This window comes from Struthio camelus, chromosome 4 (assembly GCF_040807025.1).
Source record: "Struthio camelus isolate bStrCam1 chromosome 4, bStrCam1.hap1, whole genome shotgun sequence".
Lineage (NCBI taxonomy): Eukaryota > Metazoa > Chordata > Aves > Struthioniformes > Struthionidae > Struthio > Struthio camelus.
The window spans coordinates 45,071,829-45,093,043 of NC_090945.1; the positions used below are offsets into that span (position 1 = coordinate 45,071,829).

Sequence of the window (21,215 nt, forward strand, 5' to 3'; positions counted from 1 at the left end):
GAGATATTTTTAAAGAGGAAGGGTTAAAAATCAGCTTCTTGGAAGGAGGCTCAGGTTGGGCATCTAAACTAAGAGAGGTTTTGAAGGCATTGCCTTGTTCTAACTTATTAGATAGTTGTCTTAAAAGTTAAGCTTAGAAAACTATTAGCACAGATTCTGCAAAAAGTAGACATTTTCCTTTAAGGAAGAAGCATATGAGTACATATGAGTGATCAAAAAAACTAGTGGAACAAATATAGTTTTTGGAGAGCTTGTTTTGTTTTTTAATAGTTCAACTTGATCACTTTGGAATGCATTGAAAGAAAGACCATATGCTTTTATCGAATGAAGATACAATTTCAGAAACTGATGGTAGCAAAATCATCCGGAATACTAATGAAAGAGAGAGATCCCAATCTTCTCACATTGCTCGAGGAAGAGATGTTTTTTTTCAGCCCAGAATTATCTTTAAGTTTTGTAGTTAAAACAGCAGCATTTAATTCTTGATCTGTTCTTGATCTTGTACTGTTCTTTTGAACACTACAGCTGTGGAATACCTGTGCGTTACCTGCATTAGTTCTGATTTTTTTTCCAGATCATCATCTTACCGATTTCCATGCATTTCTCAGTTTTTTTTAAACTAGATAAGGAGTGGCATAGAAAAATACTTTTTTTTTCTCCTTAATTTATTTGGAAGAACCACGCTTTTTCCCCGAAGCACTATATTTTCTGGCTTTCAGGATTTTTTCTGAAAGCCCTCCCTTTCTTCTAAAGTTTTGTGTTCCTTTTCCCTCTCTCTGCTTCTATTTGTATTACACAGTGTGATGTTTGTCAAATGACCTTTATTGGCAAAGCTGTATTTGTAGTTCTTAACAGGAAAGCTGGAAATTCTAAATTCAATATTAGATATCTAATATTCTAATATCTAATATTAGAATGTTACTGGCTACCATTTTTCTTGCAGGTGGTGTGACAAGGATGACTGTGTCCCTGGTAGTTATTGTCTTTGAACTAACAGGAGGGCTGGAGTATATTGTGCCCCTAATGGCTGCAGTCATGACCAGTAAGTGGGTAGGAGATGCCTTTGGTAGGGAAGGCATCTATGAGGCACACATCCGACTGAATGGATATCCCTTCTTGGATGCAAAGGAAGAATTTACTCACACAACACTGGCTGCAGATGTTATGAGACCTCGAAGAAGCGATCCACCTTTGGCAGTTCTGACGCAGGATAATATGACAGTTGAAGATATAGAAAACTTGATAAATGAAACCAGCTATAATGGTTTTCCAGTTATTATGTCAAAAGAATCACAGAGACTAGTGGGCTTTGCTCTAAGAAGAGATTTAACTATCGCAATAGGTAATTATCTTCTAGTATTGTATGATTATATATTCATATATATTTATTATTTAAATAAATTCATACCTTAAAACAGAATTTACTCTGTATTACTAGACTATTTCATGTTTGTGAGGTGCAAATACCTAGGATAAGCTGTCTGTTCCTCTGCTGAAGAATATTGATGACTGTCAGTTGTAGGCTCTGAAATGAAGAAACTGTTAATCTCTTTTCTCTGTCATAAAAACAAGAGTTGTCATACTGAAGTAGGGCAGAACACCGTCTAGTCCAGTTTCTTTCTTATGTGTCTAGTACCGGCTGCTTGAGAAGAAATTAGGACTGAATGCAGTTTTGAAACACAGGACAGTGAAGGTGCATTTTATCTATATGCCATGCAAATAATGTTCACGGCTGTGCTAATACTTTTCTCAAGTGAAATTAAATTAACATCCTTCTTCAAAATTGACTAATTGTTACTTTAAACCAGCAGGATTCTGTTGGAATTATTGCCCAAATCATTTTTTCATTTAAATTCTGTCATGCTTCACTCTGACAATTTTTATTTAGTGTTCTTTTAACAACTGAGATTGCATTATGAAGAGTGAGTGAATTATTAATTATTTGAGGGGTTTTTTTTTTTTTGTCTAACTTGTCTTTTTAGGGGGGAGTTCAGCCCAGCACAAATCAGTACATGAACCCTGTTTTGGCCCTCTTTCTTAGGGTAAATTATTAATATGATACTTGTGACAATGCTTTGTGTACTGGCAATTTTTTTTCTGTGGGATTTGAGGAAACTGTGCCATAAACAAAGAAAAAAACACTATGTAAGAAAATGTTACAAAACTGTAACATTTGGTGCATGAAATGAGTGACAGAAGCTGTGTCTTGAACAACTTGACTTTTTTATAGCTCATTAGATTATATATTGACAAGTATCCCTTTAACAAAGACACTTGGGAGATGGCCACAAATGTCTCCTGCATGAAAAATTAAAAGAAATTTTTTTGTCAACAAAATGCTGGTTATTTCAGTAAAACGTTTGCCTGCAGTCTTCTATTATGCATCCTTCTATAGGATGTATATGAATGTTGGAAAAGTTGGAAATTGTTAGACATCACGCTGTTTTTAAGTTTTCATTTGCTTACTAATATATGGGGCAATAGTAGACCATTTTTCTAATAATACACTTTCACAGTTAAAACTCATTTCAGCCACTGAAAGTGCAAGCTTAGTCTTGGGTTTTGACTGGCCTAAGAGAGATTTGCTGAGAAATAGTTCAGGGTAGAGGGACTCTGATGTCGCAAAGTGAGGATGACATGAAAAGGAAAGAGGATCCAGTTCAAAGTTAAATAAATTCAAATGAATGAGAAGAGAACACTTTCAGAGTGATGAGAAATGAAGAATTTTTTGGATCATAAACCAGCAATTATATTGCACTCACTGGCCTCATTAGAAGGGAGCTGTCACTTGAGATTGGTATTTTTCTTTCTTTAGCAGCTGTCTGTGTGCTTCCTGTGTGTTAGTTTTTTAAGTCTTTCCCCCTCTTTATAGTAAATAAAAGTTAGTTATTGGAGTGAAAAAGATAGTAGCTGAAGAATGGCTAAAGCCCTATGGTAGATAGAAACGTTCATTGCAGAGATCACAAAAGCTTCGGGACAAATAAATGACTATGGAAACACAACATCAGAATAGCATCTGTCAGAATATCGACATGTATAGAATAGCACCAGAGTCTGATAGTGTTGATTGAACTTTCAGTTTGTATGAAATCATCATAGTCCAAGAATGTAAATTCTTCCCCTATTGCTTTTTTCTCTCTTTTTCTTACAGAAAGTGCTAGAAAGAAGCAGGAAGGCATTGTTGGCAGTTCCAGGGTCTGTTTTGCCCAGCATACCCCATCGCTTCCAGCAGAGAGCCCTCGGCCTTTGAAGCTTAGAAGCATACTTGATATGAGCCCCTTCACCGTGACAGACCACACACCAATGGAAATAGTGGTGGATATTTTCCGGAAGCTGGGTCTGAGGCAGTGCCTTGTAACACACAACGGGTGAGTAAAACAGCAGGAATGCCGTTCATTTTGTTAGATATAGTAATTTTTCATTTCCAGGATCAGAGTTTTCATGGGATTTGATCCTATGATTTTGGAACTGCAACCCTGGCTGTAGGTTAAGAGGACAGGTAGGTTAACAGTCAGTAGGACCCTGACTGTAGGTTAAGAGGATGCTGTGCTGTGGTATTTCCCTTGATTTGTTCCTCCTCCCTTGTACTCTTGAGAAAGCAGGCACTGATCTCCGTCATCTTAAGATGTTCTTTTAAAAACTAGCCCTTGTTTAGCGCCAGTTTTGTGTGTGCAACTCATACGTAGGAGAGAGAGAATCTGTCCCGCAGAAATTTAGTCTTGTGGAGCGCACAGTGCGAGGCTGCTATTTCCTAGTTCTTAAATGTGCTCTGGCAATGTGAAACATATCAGCTGTTGAATATCATCTGCAATTATCTGGGTTCATAAAAAGTAAGGTAGAAAATGATCCGTTCAGTACCGCCACTTTGGAGTTTAGTGATTGTAATTGCCACCAAGCTATTGGCACTGTTGGTTTTGGAGTACTGGAAGCCAAATAACTGCCACTTGTTCTGAAATTTCAGTCTAGAATATTTTTTTCTGAACTTCAAAATATTTTAAGAATACAGTTTTAAGATTTAGAATGACTGTAAGTCAGAATATAGGGAGTTGTCGTGTGATTACCTGATAAATCAATCAGACCTCGGTGTTGAAGCAGAGCAGTGGTCTCACACCTGAGCAATTGCCTGTCACCTGAGGTAAACTACTCCTTTTTTACAAGAACGTTCTCTGAAGAGCTGTTGCTTTGCTTAGCATTCTGCTTTTCTATATCTCGTGTGAAATATTTGACATGTAAACGCTGCAGATTCTAACATAGTCTCCTGCTTTTCCTGTAGCATATGTTTTAAGGCACCTGAGAGATAAATTATTCTCTGCTGATTCTTATAATTTAGGATAAATGTCCACAGGACAAAAACTGAAAACCTGAAATGTGGGTGGGACACGTTTTGCTTTGCTGTGGGCAGCTATAAGTGGTAAATACTTAAATATCGCACTGATTTGCAAGTTTGTTTATTCAGATGTATTTTAAAATCAAATGTATTTAAATTTGCTCCTGTTTTTTTCTTCAGTGCATCTATGTATTGAATGGCAATTAGAGGTTTTCAGAAGCATAAATGCGTCTTTAAAAACCTGGAGAAATAGCATCATGATCTGGCATTTAGAAGTCAGTGCAGGAATGCAATTATTCCCAATTTTGGCAGAGAGGCTGGAAATGATAAAGCTGCAGTGAGGAATATTTATTCTGATCATTTTTTTTCTGAGTTTCTGTTGTAGTTGAGTGGTCAAACAGTGATACTGATGATGTCGTCATTGACTCCAAAGAAACCTTAACCATTCAAAATTATGTCAAACTCTACTCTTAATTTTTTATTATTATATGATAAAGTAGCAGCAAATATAGATGACTTTAATAATCTGCTTTCTAACATTCATATTTGTTGTCCTGCTTCCACTTATCAACTTGCTCTTCATGCTTTCGCTGTCCGTTACAACAAGGTTAGATAGTAAATACTTAGAGTGGCATATCACCATGTGGATATCGAGGACTAATCTAAATTTTGGCAAATTTCCTGCAAATCGATTATACATGTTCATCATTCAAACATACTGATGTGTATACATTTATATTGATTTATATATGCATGAGTATTGACATCCAATTAGGAATTGGAAGCTTGCAAAAATTGATGCTGATGACAAACGTAGGGATACATAAAGAGCAAGCCTGACTCTTTATAATCCATACCAGAATATAAATTCCAAGGAGTTCGTCTTGATTTATGCTATCACGAATGAAAAATCTGTTTGAACATGTCTGTCCCTAAGGACACCAAATAACCTTGCTCTGTAGCGCAGCTTCAAACCTTAATTGCTGTGATTTTCTGCAGTTACCACTCTGGTCATCTACTAAGGAAGGTTAAATTTTGGACAGCGATGTATATATGAGAGGAGAAATTTAAGTACATCTCAGTTTCAGTGGTTTTAAAAGCTGAAGAGACATGACTGAGGAGAAGGAGTGAAGTGTGCTTCCCCTGTCATGTATTTCATAGGAGAAACATACTCCTCTGGGGTTGTTGAAAGTTGTGTTCCATGTTAAAAAACAAAGTCAATGTCAGGGAGAGGTACTGATTTTCAAATCATTTTTCATTTAACTATCTCATTACTAGCTTTCTGGCAACCCTTTTTTTTGGTTTTGTTTTGTTTTTTAGTTTTGCTCTACTCTAAACCTTTCTCATTATTATTGGAACTTTTTTTAATTTGATTTCACACACAGTTATTAGCATAACATGATGTGTTTCAGGATTGTCTTGGGGATCATCACAAAGAAGAACATATTAGAGCATCTCGAGCAACTAAAGCAGCACGTCGAACCCTTGGTGATTAGATATATCAGATCTCATAATTAGACACATTAGACATCAGGAAGCATGAAACTTGTGAACTGTTCAGTGCTCTTATGACATCGGCTGAACAATGAAATCATCTTACACTAAAAATTTGTATTGAAGAAACCATAATACAAAACAATATGTGCAAAATCTGTTTGTAGAATTTAAGCTGTTAATACAGACATCCTGTTAGTCACAACATGAAAAGAAAGTAAACGAGAGAGATCAAAAACTTGCTAATGTTTTGCTCTTGAGATCACATAGGTCTATCTAGTTGATTGGTATTATGCCAGATGGGAAAGCACATAGCTACTAGGAATACTTTCCCCCCTCATACAAATCAAGATTTTTTTCATTTAAGTCAGTTTCTTCTTTTTTGGATCTTGACAGCTTTAAATAGCTGCTAAATAGCAATGCAAGGTATCGCATCTTTTGTCAAGCAAATCCAAACATGTTTTTAATGTATTGCAATATTAGATTTTCCCTGTTACCCCATTATCTACATAATTTTGTAAAAGTAGTCATAATTTTTAGTTCTGCACTGTAGTGTCCTGCAACGCTGCTGTTAATTACAGCAATTAATGTACCTCTTTCTAAAACGTGTAGTGATATCCTAAGCCACTATATGGCATGCTGGTGTTTTTTACTGTTGCCTTCAGAATCTAGATGTTGCTTTAACCAAGATGTTGTGATCTAACCTTAGTTAAAAGATAGACTTTGTCTTAATTTGGACGTTGGTTGCTCTGCAATAGCTGCATCTCTATTAAACCTACCCACCAAGTTTAGCTGCTTATGTGCAAAACATGCTAATTATGTTCTCATTTTATGCTAATATTTCACAAGTATTTCATGCCTCCTTTAATAAGACAAAAACAAAATGTACTAACCAGAATAACAAGGGCAGCAGCACATTCATTCTGCTCTTTGCTTCTCCCGTGATATTATCCTTTTGGACAGCTTCCCCCCCTTTGATATTACAGAATTGTAATTTTAACAGCAATTAAGTCCCCGTCATAAGAGCACAGTATCTAAGTTGTAAAATGAAAACTTTGTTGTAATTTATTTTCTAAACCTGTGAACTCCAAAAACTAGTTAACTGTAGATTATTTTGGATACATTTCATGGTCAATACATTGTGCTCTTATGAAGATACTCAATCTGAACCAGTGGTGTGTGACTGGAAAGATTCTTACAATTTAAATAAGGTGGGCCGGGGATTTGATTTGATATTAAGATTTTGGGCCATCAAGCGATTTGTCACTTCTGATGGCTGCTACGCTGGAACAGGCTTCCCTTATGAAATGGGATCAATATCACTTGCTTTTCATACCTCTTTTTTTCTTTGTCCCTCTTCGTTACTTTTTTGTTGGCATACGCTAATCAAAATTTCATTTTTGTAGAAACAAAAAGTTAAATAAAAATGGTCATGGACTCTACTTGCATTACTTGTATTTCATTAAAATGGACTACAGCTGTCAGAGACGATCCTCTCTGATGTCTCAGCATTGCTGTCTTTCAGCAAACTGGTGGTTACTCGATATTTTGATTAATAAAATGTTTTTGTTTTTTTTTTAAATAAGAAAATCAGGCTGTTTACTTTTGCTCTATTCCTGTCAACAAAAAGGACTTGGCTACAGATTTGTTCTGTTTTATTATTTTCCTGTTTGAATTAATATTGGTGTTCTGCTTATCCTTTTCAGGCGCCTCCTTGGCATTATAACAAAAAAAGATATCCTCCGTCATATGGCCCAGACGGCAAACCAAGACCCCGCCTCAATAATGTTCAACTGAAACCTATAGCTGAGGAGAGAGAGGAAACCGAAGAGGAGGTTCATTTGTTGAATAGCACAACACTTTAGTCTGGGGGATACTTCCAAAATCAGAAATGAGAGCTGGGTTTTTGCATAACAGTGCTGCTGGAAGTCAGGAGTCGGTCTGGGGGAATATGTGGTGAGGAGGAAGGCTGATGGGAACATGGGAAGGGAGAGCTGCTGTCCTGCACTGGATGCGTTCCGAGACGTCAGGTCTGCCATGATAGTGCAGCGGGGAGCCCTGTGAGGAGGCGCAATTCTCCAGCCCCAGCCTGGTACTTCAGCATTGAAGAGATGTGTTACTAGTCCCTGTTTCTGAAGGGATCATTCTGAATTGAGCCATCCTATGGAGACTGAAAGGTCCTGCCCTTTTTACCATAGAAAACTGTTGTGTTAACTCATGAAATGTATAATTATTACACGTCACCTTTCTGCATTCCAGAAGAGCTTTATTTCTCTCTCTCCTGAGCCGTAACAAAGCCTCTTTAAAATTGGTGTGCCCTTTTGAAGCAGTAGTTTCTCATATTGAGATTTACTGTGAGTTACTGAGATTTTATCACAAGAAGGGAGGTTTTCCTTGTGCCATTAAACGTGTAGTCTGTACGTCATGAAATGCTTGGGGCAGTACAGATCCACTGCGACAAAAACAGATTGAACAGGTAATACTTTGCAAGAACTATGTGAGACATCCTTCAGCCCATGTTCTGTGCTATGAGAAAAATTAAAAAACAGGTGAAACGGGAGTTTCAGAGAAAAATACTGTTTTTGCTGCAGAAAATATCAATAATGTGACCTGGTCTTATGCAATTTTTGTATTATTGAAAACACTATGATATATACCATGTTGTGCAGTATAAGGGAAAATACTGCTACACTAATAGTTAAGAACTGGAACAATTCTGTATATGTGTATCTGGTAAAAATTGCATGCTACAACACTGGAGATATCCCCCCCCCCCAAATATGAGATCATTCATTTTTATTTTTATTTTTTCCTCCACAAAAGATGTTCCACTGCTGACACAGTAGGAAGAAATGTAACTTGTAACTTGCACTAAATGTATATTATTTTTCTTGAAGTTTTACCATTCTTTATTTATATTTTTATGGATTAAAAAAATATTAAATACAAATCAGTTAATATCTCACATAACTAATTACCTTTTTAATGTGATTTTATAGTACAATTCATAATCCTCTGCAAGCAATAGAGGATTGGGCAAATGTTTACAACTAAATGAAGGGTTTAAAGAAATGGTTTCTTTATGATCCAACGTGCATGTAAGATCATTTTCAAACCTAACTCACTGCCGTTACCTTGAGATTTACTTTTTTTTTTCTTTATTAGCAGATAACTGGAACAGTAATACTAAAAATAATATTTTAAAAAACTGCAGGGTTTTAAAAATAATAGGAAAAAAGTAACTGTAATTATTAGATTGGTTGTGACTTCCCCCCCCCCCCCCAAAGTATATAGAGGTATAAATGGTATGTAGCCACAGAAGTTGGGCAGGAAGGCAGAATGGAAACCAGGACTTGAAACCTTGGCTGGAGTTTAAAATCAACAACACATGCCTCAGTAAGTTGACTGACAGATCCCTAAGATCTCTACTTTTTTCTTTCAATCACAAGATTAATTTGTTTCGTATTCACTGTAGAAAAGGAAAACACACCACCACCACACACACACATACAGAGAAAAAGGTGATAGGCCATAACATAAAGATGGGGAAAAAATTAAGAAATACAGCTGACAAAATCGCGTTCCATAATTTGGGTTTAGATAAAACGTCCTTTTGTTAACAGTTATGCCCACAAGACTGCAAAAATATAAATGGTCAACTATCATATACAATTACAGGTATCTCTAAGGTATTCATCACGGTTATCTCCAAGGTCTTTAATCAGCAAAGTACTCAGCAAGGTTCTATCTTTAAGTATGATTAACATGCACAAATTACTGGGACTACTGGCAAGCTCCAAAATAACGCCTGGGCTCTGCTATTTTTAACCTCTTCTTGAAGTATAAAACTGCCATCTACTCATTTTCATCTCTTGCAGCAACTTAAAACAGTAGAAAGCATAGTATTTCCCAGTAGTGTCCGCTGGGCCTGTTGTGGTCAGCCTCATTTTAAAAACTGATTTGGAACTAAAACAGGCATTAAAACTGCAGTTTTGCAAAAGCTGGCTTTATTGTTCCAAGTGAGGCCAGGGCTAGTGGTTCAAAATTTGTTCTGTTACACTGTGTAAGTTTGAAGAAACTTTACAAAGAGCAGGATTTGGCCCACTTACAGAAGGCAGCTCTAGCAGTTGTCTGTAATGCTGATTTCCATTGTCTGAAACTTGTTTCTATAGAGGAATGCATTACAGGTATACAGATTGCTTTAAATCAGTTTGATACCTCTGCCAGTTCTGCTGTTCTCATGATAAAACACTACTCTGTGTATTGTATGAATTCACACCTAATGCTACAGACTGCTCTGTCTGAATTGAAATACGATTCATGCCCCTGCTGTGTTTTCTAACTTCAGTGTAGAACCTCAGTGCTGCGTATATATTGTACATCTCTTGTTGACTGTTCTTGGCTGCTAAGGTTTCCCTATTGACGTTTAAAACATCTTCTGGTATACATGCATTAAAAATTCTATTATTGAAGTACAGGTGCCTGTGCTGTTCAACAAAAGTTTTCTTTTCTAATGTAAAACTTCCAGCGCCTTACTCAAGTTACTAATTTGAAAAAAATGTGGTGGATGGGAGGGGGAAAGTGTCAGCATTTTTTTTTTAAACTGTTCAGTTACTGGTTCATGAAGAATGCATAAATTTGTTAATCTGTGATGTTGCCTAGAGCTGTATTGAATATTGATCTTAATGTTTTTATTTATAATATAGTGTGGTAGAGCTGCATATCATTACAGTAAAAATTCTCATTACTGTGATGATTTACTCATAAACATTAAAAATTTCTGTATGATTAATTATTGTTCTGACTTTAATTCCATGTTTCCTCAAACAATATTTCTGTTGTTTTCTGTATTTATTTCCGTGAAAGAAGATTAACATCTGAGAATTTTACACATGAAATGAACGCATAGATGAAAAAATGATTGAAGAAGAATGTAGTCTTTGCATTGCCTAGGATATGACTTGCTAACAGACTAGTACTAGGTATTTTTTCCTGAAATGGCCACCTTAAAAGTTGCTTTAACTCTGTAATTGTAGAGTAGTTGGCTTAGTGATTTAATTAAAAAAGTGGATTATGCTTTTGCTGTCTTCAAAGCAGAATTACAGCTTACCGAAATGCATTTTCAGCATCTCTCCAGTTTGGAAAAAAAAAAAAAAAAAATCATTGTAGGATTAACTGAGAAAGCTGTTGATAATGTATACTAACATTGTATCCTTTTCATCAGTATTTTTTTCAGCAATTGAGCAGAAAAACTGTTAACGCTAGGAGGTTCATCAGGAAAGCTAGAAAACCCATAATCAGCTCTTCATTTTTGCAGATTTAAGTTCATACTTAAATAACAATGTGGAAAGTGAATACTTCTTTTTTTTTAATGCCCTATAAATCATAGAAGTAATTTGAAAGTCTCTTCTGCTTGAAACATTGAAAATAAAGGGAAAAGAGAGACCCTCTGAATTTTCAAAAAGGTGCCTCTATTTTGTATATGTAAAACGTAGAATTCTGGGGACCTGAAAGAGTCCATGGATGTTTCCATTTATGCTTGAATAAATGGAATGCTTGTATGCTGACTGAAAGGGGGAAAAAAAAAAGACTTTTGTCAGATTTACAAAAGTAGAACTAGCTTAAAGGTGAGATACACTTCTGCAGTACTCTTAACTCACACTGTGAACTGTGGGATAGTTTGTGTTAGAAGGGACGGTTGGAGGTTCAAGCCTTTGTTAAAAGTAGGGCCAACTTTGAGGGTAGATCATGTTGCCAGGGACCCATAATCTTCATTAGTAGTAATATCATTAGTCATGACATATGAACTACCACAGAAGTAAAATCACTCTACCATAGCTTGCTTGTTGAATAAGACAAAGTTATTTTTCATTGCTTTTTGGACTGTTATTTCAAACAGCCTAAAAAGAAAATTTTCACTACAATAAAGGGGGAGAAGAGCAATGGCGCAATTAAATCCATAGGACACAATTCAGGTAATGTACACTGTTAGTTAAAATTGCTAAGAGACAGGAGGTTGAGTTGGGAGTAACATTCCTAGTGGGGATACAGAAGCTGGTTGCTGTTGAGCTATGCAGCACAGACCAGTCAGTGACAATGGCAGTGACAGTTCCTTGGCAAACAGAGATGCTGCAGCAAGTGCAAAATAATAGCACCTTACCCAGCACCGCCCCTGTTTTGCACTGGTCAGAAAGTCACTACAGAAATGAGCAGAATCATCCACCCTGGTCAAGCTGTCCTGAAGGCTGGGGACTATGAAGCAGTACAGAACATAAACTAACCTAGATAACGTATGTGGGAGTATTTCTGTGCTAAAGTTTCAAATTCAGGAATAAAAAACACGGAATATGTAAGTAAAGTGATCTGAAACAGATTGACTTATAAACAAAGACTGAAACTAGCCGCTTAGAAGTTCCCAGACTGTATTAAAACTGCTTTTCCTCAACGATGCTAAAGCTTCACTGAAAAACTAGCGTAGTGAACGTTCTACTGTTACTGCTAACTCTAACGGTGCTGGTGTTAGTCCTACTGGATTTTTAATTATTTCAGAGGCAGGCACTGTATTCTTGGTATCGCCAGGCCTCAGCCCCGCTGGTGTGGGCAGCCCACAGCTGTGAAGCAGAGCTCAGTGAAAAGGCAGCAATGCCCCCCGTACCTCCTGCTACTGCCGTGTGCAGGCCAGTGCCGCAGGCACAGCCTGTGACTCACACTGCTGTGGCCCTGGCACATGCACAGATGGCAGCTTGTAGACAGCAAGCACAGAGAGGCACCTCATTACTTAGAAAATCTTTACTGACCACACAGGATGCATTTCCATATAAAACACAAAAACAAAAGACAAGGAAAACCCCATCTCAACAATGCAGGAACACCCACGTTAATGTGTTGAGCCTTCCCTGCCCTTCAGCCTTGTTTGCTGGCTCACAGTGCAAGCTGGTCCACATCGTCTTCCCTCCGGTTGGCTAAGTGCGACTGGATAATCTCTGCAAAGAGATTCCTCTTCAGCAGGTTGTAAGCAAGAGGCAGCAGCTGACCCACAGTCTTGTGAAAGTACTGTGCACAGGGTGAGAAAGGGGCGAAAAAATAAAAAAAAAGAAAATCCTTAATTGTGCAGTGGCCTCATCTATACAGTGAGAAAGTGGCCTAACGCTTAAGCTTTACCAGATTCAAATTGCTTTCTTTGCCACACCTCAAAAGAACTGTACACACTTACACTACACTTGTGTAGGCACAGTAAGGAAAGACTGGCTTCTCTAAACTGCTGCTCAATTTGCAGGGGATAATAGGAGCGTGTGTACTACAGCATGTAAGCAATACACTTCAAATGGCAGTTACAGTAAAATCCATGCCTAACTGTTTGAACCAATTCACTAGTCTCATGCTCAGCTGCATAGGAGTCTGGCCTAACCTGTCTATGCGCCTAGTAAAAAGGAGACACAAGCTTAGGTTCTCCTATCAAGTACTGACAAACTGTATTCCCCCCCTCCCCGACCTGTGCTCCTCTCACCCCATACAAGAACGTTTAGTAGTACGGTATTTTTCTGGAATGGAGGAAGAAGGGATAGTTTGTTTCTTGTCTTTTTTTTTTTTTTTAAACTTTTTCTTAAAAAACTTTAGCCATACAGAAGATGGCTGTGGCTAAGATATGCCGTTGTTGAGCCTGCAGTTAAAGTCCAGTGTCCCATCACATTCCACAGCTTGAGATGATTACTATAGTACTTCCTAGATTCTGAGAAAGTAAGCATCTAAGTATGTAAAAATATATTAAATGTATTTAAATCAGAACATTTTTAGCATGTTATGTTTATTGTACATGTAAACCCACTATACCTCTCTCAGAAAATGGCTTAACCTCTTAATCCTCATTATATTTCTTGGGTTATAGCTAGAATGACAGCATTTATTCTGGCTCTGTAAGCAACAGGATAGCCAGGGTAGTCAGTATCTACAGATAGTGAGTTTATGGTCCCTGCATTTTTGCTGATCACCACATTGCTTGGGTAAATTGTGTTGTTAACGCGCAAAACCATTGTTTTCCCCTTCTGCTTGTTAAAATAGAAATTGAAGGTTTCTATTTTCAGAAAATTATAGCTGCAAAATCATAGCCATTTCAAAATTGAGATGTAAGGTACACATCCGGCCATGTCACAATACTTTAAGGATGTAATTTGTTGTTGCAAGAGTTCGTCAGTGGCTAGTCTCACATTGCAGTAAGCATGAAGTAAGAAAGGGCTTTTGTCTCTCCCTGCTTGGCCAATTTGAAATAACTAGTTCCTTCACTGCCCTGCCAGACACATGGAGGAAATAAGCAGCTGAAACAGTATAGTCACATAAGCAAGGGTCTTAAATGAGCACGACGAGATCAGAGGATAAAAATACATCACAGATTCTCAGATGCTGTGGGGGAATTTAACAGGGCACAGGCAGAGCACTGAATTTTTCTTTGCTTCAGTGAATAATGATTTTAATATTTAGTATAAGGTTTCTGGGCCTAGATTTAGCGTTGCAAGATTTGTAGCTTTTGAAGCTAAAGTTCAGAGAGTCCCTTAGCCAATACTATTTCTACTAAGAGAAACTTTTTTTTTTTCATGGGTGTTTTCACTGCTATCCATATTACATTTATGTCGAAGCTACTATTTTAGATGCATTTCCTAGCCTTAGATTTACTTTATATGTGACACTTTTCAGTGACAGGGCCATGGAATCTTTACATGTGATTAAATGCTATTAAGTCAATCAGCTTACTTATGATATTCTTCGTTAAAATGGAATAACAGTTAAAGAAATTTAGGCATTTAAAAATGCAGTTAGCTAGTGGGAAGTCTTTTTTTGCACCATACAGGAAGTATCCACAAGCAACTGATCTAAGTTCAACTGTCCCTTCCAGGGTGGTTTCAGGGATGGGTCAGTTTTTCGATCCGGTTAAACATGAGTGCTTGTGCCAGTGCAAGTAATTGTGGATGGGAGGCTACAGATATTCAGTTTATCTATCTAGATTAAAAGCTCTGCCTCTTTAGGAAACTAGTTATGACTCATTGTCTTATGCATACCAAATCACAAATGCTAAATGCTATTTAAATGCTTCTGGACTACAGGATTATGCTTTCATATAAGGAATTTAAATACAGAATAGTGTCATGAGTAAGTTATTAATAGTTTCCACAAATTAAGAATACGCTTGTAGTCTTGCATCGGAGGAGAATCCCTAGTAACGACAGATTTAATGAGTTGGGAGTAAAGTTCCAAGATGCAGAACAGCTCCTAGTCCATGCATAAAATAATGCATATTTATGAAGTATGATTGTCATAGTACTCACGTGTGATCCATAGCAAAACAGGTCCATACCCAGCTCATATCCCATTCCGTAGTCACATTCATCATTAGCAAACTGGACAAAAGTGAGCATTTCTTGAATGGGTGCAAAAGCTTTCAGTCTCTGATCATCAGCAGGAGCATCAACGATGGCTTTACAAATTTTTTTAAGGTTAGCTGCAACAATAAAAGCAGTATTTAAATGCGTACATGAAAGAAATTTAATGCTGCACTGACGTTTTTGGTGCCATGCTTGTGGCATACCGCATGTGCCACGCTTACGTGAAGACTAAGAGGACACAGCCCGAATTATTGCTTCTCCCTTTCCTTTGCGACTCGTTGCTACACCATGCCCATCCATCTCAATTCCCTGCATACGGACAAGCATTTGTGTGGCAAAACTTCAGCAAGGAGCCAATTCAGGTTAGAACGCCAGGAAAAGAGGGGGAAAATAATAAACAAACCCACAAATCCCTGAACATAGATCAGTTCTTTGGATCTACTTAACACATGGCTGCATAAATACTTGTGCCAATACAGAAGAGAGAGCAGTCTCAACTACTACTTTAGGAAGTATTATTTCAGATTTAGTGGTTTTCACTGATTCTCAACCAGTTCATTTAAAAAAAAATACATATATACTTAGAGTCAAGTGTGATGATACAGATTTCTGCTCTTCACTACACTGCTGATATTTTTCAAGTAGGAAATACAAACGCAGTTTGTTTTTTGCCAGAGTAGACATGTGACTGCAGATTGTTTACTTAAAGAAAGCAGAAGAATATAGTAAACAAGGCCTTTACCATTTGTTTCAGGAAGTTCTCTGTATCCAACATCATTTTTGTCTACAGGAACAACTAGGCCTGCTCCATGAAACGTTTTGGTCACCACCTAAACAAAGAACCAGAAAACTGAATCCAGCACTCTCAGTATATGACCTATATACATATGACTAAACAACATTAGCAGGTGACTGCTGGTGGTCAAACTAAGTACAGTGTCCAGGTTCAAGGACACCAGTTTCATTTTAAGGTATATAGCAGTTATTCTTGCAAAGATGTTTAAGCACTGAAGCTTAAAATAACTGGAAACTCCACTGCAGTGAAATTCTGATTTGTAGAAATCACTACAGTCACTTGCGTAGCACTGTGCTACATTTGTTTAATCACCCAGTGCCATAATCTCTTCTTGATACACAGGCAGAAAAACACTATTACTGATTCTTATCATCCTTAGCATTTCCAATAGATCCAACCCAACTGTTTACATGAATCTTCATTATAAAGCAGTTCTGTCCATGTTTCTCATTTGCTACCGTCACACTTCTGAAGTGTTTGCCCTGCTTTTTTAATTGAATGCCTTACTTGCCAAGCTATGGCATGCAATAGTTAGAAGTTTTGATTTAATCCTATTATTTGGAACAAGCATATTAGTATTTTCTCTCCTGGAGTTTTAGCTAGAGAGCTGATTAGCTCTGGACATTCTTAAATGCAGGCTTCTTTGCAGAATAAAGGGGGGGGAAAAACAAACAAACAAGCAGCTAAGTCAATGCAAAAAGTTTAACAGAATTTAATTCTTTGTAGTGGATCAAGAGTCATACTTTCTTATCTCTCTGTTTCATCTTCATGGTTTTCTGTTCAAGAGAATAACCCAATTCTTTTGCTCTTCTCGTTAGTTTTTCATCTATGTCTTTCAAAATAGCATTCTTCTTTTTGTCGGTCACTTCCTTAAGTTTTTTTGACAAAAATAATCTGTAAACAGAAGAAACATGTCTTAAAAGAGCTTACTATAAAACAAACAAAAATACAGCCTTCTAATCACTAAACCTCCAAATCTTATAATGAAGATTAGCAGTCATAGGTTTATTTATACACATAGACTACCTAAGTATTCAAGTCTCTTTCTCTGTCCCCACCTCCACAATTGGCACAGACAGTATTCTAACATTTCCTATCTGTGTTTGCATTACAATAGTTTATGCAATCTGCAGGTGCTGAAGAGTCTCAGGAACTCACTAGCTGTACATTTTTTCTGAGTTAATTTAATTTGCTGCTTCAGTGCCTCATTCACTATTTGTCATCTAATCCACACGTCATACATATTAACTGTTTCATCACAATGTTTTCAAAACAAACATCACTGGTTATTCTGCACCAGACAAGGGTGCTTTGCAGGACTGTTTCTTCAGTATGCTTTTTCTTACCAACCCACATCTGTCCTTAGAAAGCTTTCAGTTTTTCACTGACAGATCATGAAATAAGAGAATCCACACTTATGTTGAGTATCTTGATTACCCAGGAGCATGCAAGGATTCATGGATCATCCTGAGTTACATATCTGCATAAATGTTACCCTGTTCCAGTTCAGCAATGGTACTTCTCATGATTAATAATTATGTATAAAAATAATGTATTCATACATAGGCAAGAACAAGAGCTAGATGTTACTCATTTAGTAAGATGTTCGATTTCCTTCACCACTGTTTGAGATGCCTTTTCTATAGTTATGCCAACTGTAAAAGACAAACATGGTGGTACTTACTGTTTCTGTTAATGCTTTTGTGTTCTGTGCTGTGGGAACATGGGAAGTATCTCAAAACACCAGGTGGGCATTTTATATCAAGAGACTATCTCTTCTAGTCTTTTCAATAGAAGTAAAGAATCAGATAATTAACACTTGTCTATTTTACTTTTAAAGGGAAAGCGCTTTCAAGAAGCCTATAGAAGCTTTTACAGAGTACCTTAAAGCTTGCTAGCAGTAGTAGGAAATAAATAAGACTTTCTCAAGAAGCAGAGGAAGATAGTTGGATTGTGCCACGTCACATCTACTGATCAATAGCTTCTCTTCTATACTACTTTTTATAAATAAGAGTAAATATGAACCTTACTTGACTGCAGCAAATACATTATCACCAACTTGTGAAATCAGACAGCTCTTCTTAGCTTCGTTTGCACCAACCCACACTGGAAGTTCATCCGGCACATCCCTATTTATGGAAAAGTACATACAAAAGTCAGGTTGTGCCCACTTCTCCTCTCTCAAAGTGAACCTAATTTGCTGCCTCACACACTGCCCTCTTCACAAAACCAACAAAAGAATCCCTAGAGCTAAAGCACTAGAACCTTATAGCATGGTTTTGAAAGGAGCTTTTATCAACGCAGGCAGAGAGAATAGAGGTTCCCTTTATTTCGTAAGGCTTGACTTTTTATTCAAAGCATTATGGCAAGAGTTAAAGATGACTAAGTTAAGATGCTTGGGGGTGGGAGGTTAATAATCTAAAGCTAGTCTTCAGCTGCAGTGTCTTCAATGCCTTTGACTGTCTTTTATTGAAGATACCAATCCATGTATTAATATCGCATTACAGAAGGGAAAGATTCTCTCACTGGATGATAGGATTTGAGAGCTGCGCACTATCTCATCAGAAACAAGAAGGAGAACATTTGCATACAATTACATTACAGCAAGAGCCTGTTTTAATTAAAATACCTGAAATATCCCATGTGATACTGGGTTTTGCCATCACCAACAATTATAGTCTGGAATTCTGGGGGATCATAGAAAAATCTCCAGTGAAGATTGAAATCCAGATCTGTTGATTTTGCTTTTTTGTGTTTCCCAGCAAGAATATCATATGGTCCAACCAGTCTAAGTCCAACACTTGACACAAGTGCATCTGAAAAGCAAAGCATGAACCGTTTCACTTTTTGGTAAGTGCATATCTAAACCATGAAATTCTTGCTGCAGGAGATACCTGACTGACGCAGACATGAAAGTTAGTATCAGCATGTTTGGCTGCTTAGAAGTATGGAAGCTTCTGTTTAGTAGAAAAGGAAAGCTGAGATAGTTTTTTATTCAGATAATTTTCATTCAAGGGTTAGGTGGGTAAGCTTTTCATATGAAAAGAAACTACTTTGAAACAGTAATTTCTTCAACATTCAGGGACACCTTATGTAATGCACTGACCAAGTAAGTTTTTTGAAAAGTTGAAGCTTGGGTTGATATGACTGAGCTTTAATTCTATTATGACCATTTCGAATATGCTTGTAAAAAGGGCATATTTAAAGGACATTTAGTCCCTTTGCATTACATGAATCAAAACAAAACAAACCAAACAGAAAAACCCTGTATTTCAGAAAGCTTGAAGTGGATTAACATCTCCATGAATAACTCCAGAATTCTTGTTCACACTCATGTAAGACGACTGCACCTCAAATGAAAACTAAAGTAGCAATAGAAAGAATCTTAACTTCCTGTTTGCCTAACTTCAGGCTATTTTTGAGAGTGAGAGTTAAAACAGGTCAACCTCCTTCCCTACCCTCTGCCTCCCCCCCACCCTAACTCACACACAAGAACTAAAAACCCACCGCTTGGTTTCTCAGAATCTAGCTCCTCACAAAACTTCCAAAATTGGTAGAAGTCTTCAGGTAGCCTAAGCTGATAACATGCTTCTGCTTCTTGACGAAGATGATCAGGGATATCTGCCTCATTTGACCTTCTCTTTTTGACATCTCTGTTTTTTTCACACTGCAGGTAGAAGAGAATTAATTGAACATTTGTCTATCAGCTCTGCTGAAGAGCTTCAAAAAGCTTCCCTACTAACAGGGCAACGATAGAGACCTTAACGTCACGCATGTTATTTAAAGCGGCATATATACAGATTAGAGCATCTTAGGACAGACTCCTTCACAAGCGCAATATCTGAGGCAAGTTCTTAAAGTGTACGAAATAGCAAAGTGCTACTCTGATCGTAACAAGTCAATGTGACTTATGGACGCACTTACTAGCTGATCAAGCAGAGGAGTAAGCATGCCCAAAGTTTAATCTAAGCTCTGGACTACTTTAAAATGACTTCTTCCAATCAGAGAGCAGCTTGCATCCAAGAATCGCATGTTTTACAGACTCTTAGAAGTCTGACCAATGAGTAGGGACACTATTTTATCATGTCTGGTTAAATGATGCACCAAGAATCCTCCATACCTCTAGCTATCTGAACTACTTTGCTCAGCACCATCTGAACTGGTGAGTTTTACAGTATAACACTTCAGAAGAGGCTTATGCTTCAAGTGGTTTTAAAGACACTATGATGTGATTTGAAACTGGGTAGGAGACGATTTCAAACGTACATGCCACCAAAGCCGTAGCTTCAACCACCTCATTCCTAAACAATTTAAAAACAAACAAAAAACGGTAGGAATACTGTCCGCCTTCCCCACACTTTTAAGAGAATAAAAAGCCCGTTTCACGCCTCTGGTTAGGACAATACAACGAGGCAGGCATTTCATCCTCCAAACGGAGCAGCACCAGATTTCTAGCCGCATCATTGCGAAGGCAGAGGAGGCAGAGGCATCGCGACACGACAAGGCATCTCTGCCAGCGCAGCCGTACGAGCTCAGGCCGGCGGTCTGATCCCGAGCCCACGGGCGCCTCAGGCCAGGGCCGTCCCCCACGTGGGCCCCTATCTAGGGACACCCCGCCGGCCGCCTCGCTCGGACCGTTAGGCGCGGTACCCCTCCCCCCGCTCCCCCGCGCGCGCCCGCCCGCCAACGGCCACCTGCTCCGGGCCCGCGTCCCCGGCGCGCGGCCGCCGCTTCCCGCCACCTGTCATGTTTCCGCGGGCCGCATCCCGCCCTCCGCGCGCGCGCGCGCTTCCGAGGTCGCGCCCCGCTACGTCAGCACGCAGCGAGCGGGTCGACCGTTGTGCGCGTGCCTTGCCCCGCCCCTCGGGGGCGGGCGTTCAACGGCCGGCGGTCGCGGTGACGTCCTCTTCTGCCTGCTGGGCTCCCCTCACGACGTCCTCAGGATCCCCACGAGGAGATGGGGACGGCCCAGCAGCGAGCGCCGCTCCCTGCGAGCCGGAGATAGCGCGAAGGGGCCGGGAATGGCTGCCCCGTAAGGAAAGCGAGAGAGCGCCAAGACAGGGCAGGTAGCGAGTGCCTCAGGGGAGAGAAGAGGCGTTTCGCAGGGCCCCGGTCCGGGTGACAACGGCCAGCCCCTCCTGCTGAGGGCGGGTGGAGGCCCTGCCAGGAGAAGCACTGCATCTTTCCTCTTCACCAGGAGACGCTTGCAGCAAAGCGAACAGTG

General features: G+C 38.6%; 2 protein-coding genes across 12 annotated transcripts in view; one reads left to right on the plus strand and one right to left on the minus strand.

The window, feature by feature from the left end:
* The window catches only part of CLCN3 (chloride voltage-gated channel 3), a 62,762-nt gene extending 52,149 nt beyond the window's left edge, over positions 1–10,613 (plus strand). For 6 of the 11 annotated variants that reach the window (XM_068942478.1, XM_068942480.1, XM_068942479.1 and 3 more), the window contains 4 exons: positions 944–1,342; positions 3,152–3,368; positions 5,740–5,815; positions 7,528–10,613. In XM_068942478.1, coding sequence (XP_068798579.1) covers positions 944–1,342; positions 3,152–3,368; positions 5,740–5,815; positions 7,528–7,686 — 851 coding nt within the window. In that variant the 3' untranslated portion in view covers positions 7,687–10,613. The remainder of the gene's footprint in view (positions 1–943; positions 1,343–3,151; positions 3,369–5,739; positions 5,816–7,527) is intronic. The other 5 variants (XM_068942486.1, XM_068942483.1, XM_068942485.1 and 2 more) reach the window with 1 other exon arrangement.
* Positions 10,614–12,595: 1,982 nt separating this feature from the next.
* On the minus strand, positions 12,596–20,856 carry HPF1 (histone PARylation factor 1). The gene is made up of 8 exons (XM_068942487.1): positions 20,686–20,856; positions 19,499–19,658; positions 18,621–18,807; positions 18,022–18,120; positions 16,735–16,885; positions 15,938–16,025; positions 15,139–15,311; positions 12,596–12,874 (listed from the first exon to the last, which is right to left on the minus strand). Exons 1-8 carry the CDS (start codon positions 20,737–20,739, stop codon positions 12,743–12,745), a joined length of 1,044 nt encoding a protein of 347 aa, XP_068798588.1. The 5' UTR covers positions 20,740–20,856; the 3' UTR covers positions 12,596–12,742.
* Between the last annotated feature and the right edge of the window lie 359 nt (positions 20,857–21,215).